We start from the raw sequence: 8,596 nt of genomic DNA, 5'->3' as shown, positions 1-8,596 counted from the left end.
AGAGATTTGAAACCTTAAATATGTTTTACTAAATGCCAGGCACCGTACTTGGCAAACTACATCTATCATGTAATATTAATTCTTAATATAACCCTTAAAACAAACGAGCAACATATTAAAAGGATTATGCACCATGATCAAGTAGAATTTACTTCTGGGATACAAAGATGGGTCAACATATATAAATTAATTAATGTCATACCACATTTACAGAACAAAGGGAAACAAACCTCATGATCATCTCAATAGAGAAAGAGCATTTTATAATATCCAACACCTTTTCATGATTAAAAAAAACCTCAAAAAATAAAGAAGGGAGAAACTAAACATAAAAAGTCATATATGAAATAGCTACTGCTAACATCATAATCAATGGTTGAAGACTGAAAGATTTTCCACTAAGATCATGAACGAAGCAAGGATGCCTATTCATGCCATTTCTATCTAACATAGTACTGGAAGTCCTAGCCAGAAAAATTAAGCTAGAAAAAGAAATAAAAGGCATCAATTGGAAAAGAATAAGTAAAATTGTCTCTGGTCACAGACAACATGACTTTATACACAGTAAAACCTGAAGATTCCACACAAATATTATTAGAAGCAGTAAACAAATTCACAAAGTTGCATGATGCAAAACCAACAAACAAAAATCAGTTGCATTTCTATACACTAGCAAGGAACAATCCAAAGAAAAAAATTCACAAAACAGTTCAATTTAACATTGCATTAAAAAGAATAAAATATTTAGGGATAAACTTAGCCAAGGAGGTTAAAGCCTTGTATACTGAAAACTACAAAATAGTGCTAAACAAAACTAAAGAACACAAATAACTAGACAATAGCCCTTGTACATAAATTGGAAGATATAACAATGTCAAGATGTGAATACTACCCAAAGTGATCCACAGATTCAATGCAATCTTATGCAGTAGTTCACTAATATTTTTTGCACGTAGAATAATTTACTATAAAATTCATATAAAAATCTCAACAGACTCTGAATAGCCAAAACATTCTTGAAAAAGAACAAAGTTGGAGGCATTAGATCTCTTGATTTCAAAACTTACCACCAAATCAGTTATCAAAATATTGTGGTACTGGCATTAAGACAGACAAATAGATCAATGGAACAGAATACAGAGCCCAGAAAGAAACTTTCACAATATCAAGCAAAATGAATTTTGGCAAAGGAATCAAGACCATACGATGGGGAAAATACAGCCTTTTCAATAAATGCTGTTGAGTAAACTGGATATCTATGTGGAAAAGTGTATAAAGTTGGGCTCCTACTTATACCATATCAAAAAATTAACTCAAAAAAGGAATATATTTAAACATAGATATTTTACCAAAGAAAATATGCAGTAAATCAAAAAGCACATGTAGATTTTAGTAGAAATCTACTAAATGCCATTGTCTACTAATCTACTAAATCTACTAAAAATCATAAATCTACTAAATCTACTAAAAATCATAAAAATCTACTAAATCTACTAAAAATCATAAAAATCTACTAAATTTACTAATCTGCTAATCATACTAATCTACTAAATTTGTGGGCATAGTTTTCTGTAGTGTGTACTTTTCATTTATCTACGAATAAATTTGGGATTAAAAAGTAAAAATCCTTTCATCCTTCTAAGTGAACTTTATTCTTTGGTTTTAACCAATGTGAATGTCAAAATAAATAGAGAACTCACATGAAACACATACATCTATTTAATAATTTACCAGATCACAAAGTTTACATGAAAGAGCAGAGGTTCAAAGGTGAAATAATCATCTAATGGTTCTATCATTTAACTATTGGTTGAAAAAATACTTTTATCCATAACATCTCAGTCACTAAACTAATTCCATATGTATTTACTGGTTAAATAATTTAAGATAAAATCATTCTGAATAGCTAGAAAAATATAAGTGAATCTGATCATAATTCCCAAATGCGGAAAAGCTTGTGAAGCATAAATCAGTGGAAGAAACTTAAAGGAAAAAATTAGTTAACTTACAATCATCAACATTTCAAGGTACCACTATCCACAGCAATCAACAAAGGAAAGAACTCAATGTTTATGTACAGTGTACATTACTAAGGATGCATGAATTACAACCACATTGAAAACATACACGAATCTCAGAAACATACTATTGAGTGGAAAAAAGGCTAGACACTTACTGCATGAAACATTACATAAGATAAAAAAATAGGTTAAAATAATCTATGGGTTTAGAAAAAGAAGTTACCTATAGGAGTGGTACAGTAACTGGTAAGGCAAATGACAGAATTCCTGTGGTCTTGGTAATACTCTGTTTCTTCATCTTAGTGCTGGTTCCATAGGTGTGGTCACTTTGTGAATATTTATCAGGCTGTGTGCATGTGATTAGTGATTTTCAATGTATTTTGTCATATATTAACAAAACTGGTGAAATAATTCATAAACATAAATAATAAACATAATTACAATGACGTCATTATAAATAAACAGCCTTTCAGAGTATGTATGGCCATACTTCAATATTTTACTTTTTATTACCAGTACATGCTCATTATGAAGAAACAGGAAAAGAAAAGTAGATTTGAATGTCATGCTTTTAAGGCACAGTGGAGAATGGATTACTTTTATTGAAGAATAGGTAAAGCATCGTGTTTATTACACAATGACACTATAGCTAAGCTAAAAGAATACGATATGCATTAATATAACCACACTAAGCAGTAATCGCAATACTCCCAAATCAGAGGAAAGAAATGGACAGAAAAAATATAAAATTTTAAACAGAATATTTCATCTCAACAAAATTGCTTCACAAAAATAAAAGTTAAAAATGAGGCTGCAATCAAAATAAATATGCAGTGATTCATTTGTTAGTCAAGCAAAATAAGTTATTTATTGATGTTGGGTTGATTAGAGTTTGAGTAAAGCATCTAAAGAAACATGGCTATAGAAAATAAACATACCTAAGACTGTAAACTGTCTCCCAACATCCGTGAGTCTACCCTTGTCTTTAGTAGACATATATTACAAAGAATTATTATAAATTATAATCTAAGTTTGAATAAATTATAATAGAAAAGCTCTGGAAACTTTTTTCTTTCTTGTTATATAAACACATAATATTTGGGCTGCAAAACTAAAACAATTACTGGCCCATTACCAAAAAGTTTGCCTATGCCTCGTATTAGGCTCATGTCTTCTTTTTTATTTAAACAGTACAACCTGTACTACCTTTATTTATTTTAATATTTAAAATGTCCCAGAATTTGTCAGTTGCAATAAGTCCAAGTTGGCTGTGGTGTGCTTTTGACATGTTTCCAGTATTCTTTCAGTTCTTTCTGATACAGGAAGATGTTCTAGGCTCATTTGTACTTTCCTTGCCCCTCCACTGCAGTCAGTCATTGATTGTGACTGATTTAGGTATGCTTTAGGTATGCTCATTGCTCAGACTTCTCATTGCTTCCAGGTCCCTCAGCAGACAGACTTAGGTAATATAACATGATACAATTTCATGTGATGATATGATGTGCCCCCAATTACTTCAATTCTTTGAGATCCAAAATGACAAAATGAAAGAAATGAATTGATTACTTGGAGTGAAGAAGAGGAACAAATTACGACATCACAATTATAAGGTCTTTCTAAAACGTTTCTCCATTTCACCTTTAGTTAAAATTTTGGGCAGACCATTATTGGAATAGGGCATCCCCTCCCACAGCTTAGGAAACTAAAACTTCACTGATCATTAAAAAGTTCCAAGGAAACAAAAAGTTAGTAGCATTCTTAGTTGCAGATGTACCGTATCTTTTTTTTTTTTTTTTTTGGTATAGAAATGAGGAAACTAAGACAATTCCTTTAATTGTAGATGTGGCACTGTGTTTTTCACTCTCATGTTATTACAGACTTGTCTAAAGAGAGATCTCAAGCATCTCTAAAGGCCCCTAAAGCATTCAATTCAATGAAAATTCCTGCTATGAAATCAGAAATTATTGGGTGAGCTATTCACCTTTATAAGTGTTCTAATCTCTTTGATTTCTACTTTTAGGGTTGTCATTCTCACAAAATGTATTAGTGCCTTAATTCACGAACATTAGGTAAAACAAGAGATAAGATGAACATTTCCAAGCATAAATTACCCTCAGATTAAATCCTATTTCCTTATCAGTGCTGATTTGGACATTGAAGGGATTAAAGATCTCCCCTGGAATCAAATTCTGTGTTTAGTGGAAACCTGAAAATCATTATCAAAGAGAAGCTTATGTAAGCATGATGACTGAGGAATGAGGAAATGTCCAAAAGAGATGTTAGGACAGATCTGCGACAAATTTCAGTTATTGTTGAATTCAGAAAAAATGGGCTGGGGTTGTGATAATTCCAACTATGTTTTTATTTCTCAATATTGCTTTGGCTATTTGAGGTCTTTTGCTATTTCATGCAAATCTTAAGATTATGTGTTCTAGTTTTGTGAAAAATGGCTCTGGTAATTTGATAGGGATTGCATTGCATCTGTAGATTGCTTCAGGTAGTATGGACATTTTAAAGATACTGATTCTTCCAATCCATGAGCACGGTCTATTGCTCCCTTTTACCTGTCTTCAATTTCTTCCCTTAATGTCTTATAGTTTTCAGAGTACAGTTCTTTCACCTTCTTCATTAAATTTATTCCTAGGTATTTTATTATTTTTGATGAAATTGTAAATGAGATTGTTTTTCTTCACTTTTCTTGATTATTCATTATTAGTGTATAAAATGCAACAGCTTTCTGTATATTAATTTTGTATTCTGCAACATTACTGAATTTATTTATTAGTCTAATAGTGTTTTGGAGTCTTTGGAGTTTTCTATGTATAATATAATATCCTCTGAAAAAAGTGAAAGTTTTACTTCTTCCCTTCCAATTTGAATGACTTTTATTTATTTTACTTGCCTAATTTTTATGGCTAGGACTTCCAATACTGTGTTGAGTAAAAGTACCAAGAGTGGGCATTCTAGTCTCATTCCTGATGATAAAGCTTCTGTAATGTCTACTTTAAAAAAAAGATAAACAAATTGTAAGGGCATCATTTAGGATGGACAACCCTGGGTGTTTTTGAAAAAATAATTTAAATATCAGTGATTTTATAAGACCCTTGGTACATTTCACGGCCATAGCCACTTTTACATAGGATGGTGCAAATAAAGACATGAAAAATATATATCAGCCCTGTGAGATATGTATAAAAGATCTTACTAACCTTATTTCATGCCCAAGGAAGTTATTGCTGTAGCTTTCAAATACATCTTGTTGTGTGTTGGATAGTTGCCAAAGTTAAGAAAGTATGACTACTGGTTACATGCAGTTCTCTTTAGTATACCCAACAGTTTTGACTCTTGCTGTTTCTGGAATAACTGGATATAATTTTCCTAATGTCAGCAAAATCTTACCCAATTTATTTATCCAAACTGAGTTACCTTCTGACACCCTAGAACAATATTCATTGGCCAAGACAAATTCTGCAGGGGATATTTCTTTCTCAACAACAAATTGATCCCTATCATCCTTAAAGTTATATCAGAAGTGGGTTTTGCTTCTTCAGTGAACCTGTAACAGTGAGTAGTAAAAGGGTAGACTCAGAGCTCTTTCAAATCTCACCCCCTCTTTAGCATACAAATGAATTTACTTTCTCATCAGTTTTATATTTTTCCTTCTCTATTTTTTGAACTTCAGTGCAAGAATAAGAGAGATACAAAAGATGTCCTTTACACAATCACTTCCTCCATATTAATCAAGGAGATGCAAACAATATATATTTTGCCAATACCCACATCCCACATGAATCTACCCCATATCCCACTCTTTTTCTCTTGTTTCTATGATACACCAACACTTATAATTCTCTCTCTCCTGAAACTGTGCAAGACAGACTAAACATAATAAACATCAAAAATAGAATGATGTTCAGAGTGTTTGTGTGGGCTGGCTGACACTCTTTTCTCAGCATCCAGATTTTCTGGAATTGGTTTTTCAAGTCGTGTGTGTGTGTGTGTGTGTGTGTGTGTGTGTGGTATTGTGGGGTGTCAGGAGGGACGTGATCGTGACTCACATTTTCATCTTTGCTTTTCTCTTCAACTATACTCCCAACTTATGACTTTTGCATTGTCCATGTTCTTCAGTATAAATCCTTCCTTTCCACATTCCACCGACTAGTTTCTCCAAGGCTTTTCCCGGAAAATTTGTGTACTAGTATCATAATCACTCTCCACCTACCTCTATTGAAACGGTACTTGATGGCTTCTCAGCCAGTCTGTTCTAACTGAGTTCTCATTAGTAGAAATTGCCTGGATTTCAGCTTGAGTGAGGAAACTCTGGCAGGTTAGTAGGCCTTAATTGGATCTTTTAAATGGGAGTCAAATAACATCCCATGAAGCCTTCTCTGGAGGTTGAGATAAAACATTCATGGAAACCAAGACAGTGCTTTATCACTTATGTTTTTGATTCTGAATTTTTAGTGTGAATGTTTGGATTGTTAAAATGCAGCTTTTCGATCACAAAGGAATTTGGGAGTTTACTAGAACTGGCTCAAGAAAATAAACAAATAGAGCCAATATAACATCAGGTTATCAAAGTAATGTCAACCTTGTATGATAAAAGACAGATTCCATCAAAAACAGGGCAGTCTCCCAGAAACAGTTAGTTAGGGGGAGGCAGATGAAGGAGAGAGGCTGAGGCAACCCACCGCGTGGTCAGGCGGCCGTTGGGTGGGCGCCCTGGCCTCGACGCCTCCGCCCTGTGTGGCAGCGAGCAAGCTCCCCACCCACTCTGCTGGTTATGGTGCCCACTCTCACCAACGTGTCTGCTGGGATCCCCAGCAGCAAAGTGAAATACTCAAAGCTCTCCAGCACTGACGATGGACACATTACCTGTCAGAAGGAAACTTTACCTGCAGAAGTGAGCTTCAATCGAAAAAACGTCCAGGTGTCCTGAGATCTCAAAGTTCAAGAAAAGCCCTACTAACATTCCTTATAAGGCCATTGCCTGCGCCTCCTTACAGTTTTTGACTGGTGTTTTTCTCATTATTACGGGCTGCCTCCTGCTGGCAGGCTACAGCAGCAAAGTTGGCGCCAACCGAGCCTTTCCAGTTCTGACTGTTGGTGTCCTGGTGTTCCTCCCCAGATTTTACCACCCGATCATCGCATACAGAGCATACCGAGGCTGCCAGGGCTACTCCTACCGTGATTTTCCAGACTGTGATGACTAGGCCCCGCTGCAGCCAGAAGAGTCACAGATGGGGTTGAGCAGAGTTTAAGGCATTTGGCAGATGCTGTGGAAATTGATGCCTAAGGATTAAGGAATTCTGCTGTTTTGCAAATGCTTGGCAAAACTATGCATTTTTGCATAGTTGCAAACTATGCATTTTTGCATGGATTTTATAAATCCATCCCCAAAATGTTAACTGAGTTTACAATTAGCCAAATAGGAAGCTAGGAGAGGACGTGCTCTATTTTTATTTTTCTGGCCCTTGCACAAGCCCATGACAAATTTTTCCACTTGGATACGTATAGAGGAGGAATAGCAATGTTAATTGTCTGAGGAAGTGAAAAGTTACTGTGCAGAAGAAAATGTTGTTGCCACCACCTATTTAGAGCTGAACAACTCTTTTAAATAGTCCTTATCTTGTGCCAAATGGAAAAATGCAGCACATTATGTTAAATTTCTTATTACCAAGTAATTTATTTGAAAAGTTTGAGTATCTTATCCCTCACACTTATCTCTAGCTTTGATTCCATGGATGATCTTGGTAAAATCAAATATCAATTTAGGAAAAATAAAAAGAACACTACAGCTGTGTTGTACGGAGGGCCCACGAGCTCTAGAGTCAGACAGAACTCATTTAAAATCCCAGATGCCAACTTTCCAGCTATGTAACCTTGGACAAATTACTTTAATACTCTGAGATAGAGTTGGGGACCGTAATTCCTACAGTTTGGGGTTCCAGTAGGGGTCAAATAAAATATTCTATATCAACAACATAGCACATATGTGTTTTCAAAAGTGTTAATTTCTCACTGTAAAATAGGGTTCTATAGAAGACTGCACATAAAATTAACTAAGTCATAAATGAATTACATCCATTCACCTCAAGCTAACATAAGAGAGCTAGTCACCCAAGAGAACTAGACTGTTAATCTGTAAAGTTATCAATTTAAATCAGGGCACAGGGTTACTTTTTATTTGTATGAGCTTCCTCTTGATTCCTATACAGGAATAGGGCAGATCCAGGCTTTGTGGTGCCTAAAGCTTATATAATTTGGAGGGGGTATCTTAAGAAAAAGAATGCAAATTTATGAATTCAAAATTAAGTAGAGGGCATGGCAAGGGGCCTATACGAGTGTGGGGTCTTGAAGCATGCTATCTACAAGAAACCCACTTTAAATATAAAGACACATATAGAATAAAGTAAATGGATGGGCAAAAATACACCATGCTAACACTCATTAAAAGAAACTAGTGGTGGCTATATTAATTTCAGACAAAGGCAACTTCAGAACAAGGAAAGTTACCAGAGATAAAGAAGGTCATTACATAATGATAAGAGATCAGTTCTCCAAGAAGACATAAC

At 34.6% G+C, this 8,596-nt stretch overlaps 1 protein-coding gene across 1 annotated transcript; it reads left to right on the top strand.

The window, feature by feature from the left end:
• The first annotated feature begins 4,942 nt into the window (after positions 1–4,942).
• LOC118905079 (transmembrane protein 230-like) lies at positions 4,943–7,922 on the top strand. Its single transcript, XM_036871339.1, has 2 exons — positions 4,943–6,924; positions 6,971–7,922. The coding sequence occupies exons 1-2, from the start codon at positions 6,805–6,807 to the stop codon at positions 7,232–7,234; spliced, it is 384 nt and encodes a 127-aa protein (XP_036727234.1). The 5' UTR covers positions 4,943–6,804; the 3' UTR covers positions 7,235–7,922.
• The last annotated feature ends 674 nt before the right edge of the window (positions 7,923–8,596 follow it).

This window comes from Balaenoptera musculus, chromosome 12 (assembly GCF_009873245.2).
Source record: "Balaenoptera musculus isolate JJ_BM4_2016_0621 chromosome 12, mBalMus1.pri.v3, whole genome shotgun sequence".
In the NCBI taxonomy this organism is placed as follows: domain Eukaryota; kingdom Metazoa; phylum Chordata; class Mammalia; order Artiodactyla; family Balaenopteridae; genus Balaenoptera; species Balaenoptera musculus.
The sequence above is the reverse complement of the archived record's forward strand: the minus strand, read 5'-3'. Positions and strand labels throughout refer to the sequence as shown.

Bases quoted from the DNA above. Each gene is read 5' to 3' on its own strand.
- LOC118905079 (XM_036871339.1), top strand. From the start codon at position 6,805: ATGGTGCCCACTCTCACCAACGTGTCTGCTGGGATCCCCAGCAGCAAA. The intron at 6,925-6,970 runs GTGAGCTTCAAT...GAGATCTCAAAG, and splicing joins AGGAAACTTTACCTGCAGAA to TTCAAGAAAAGCCCTACTAA.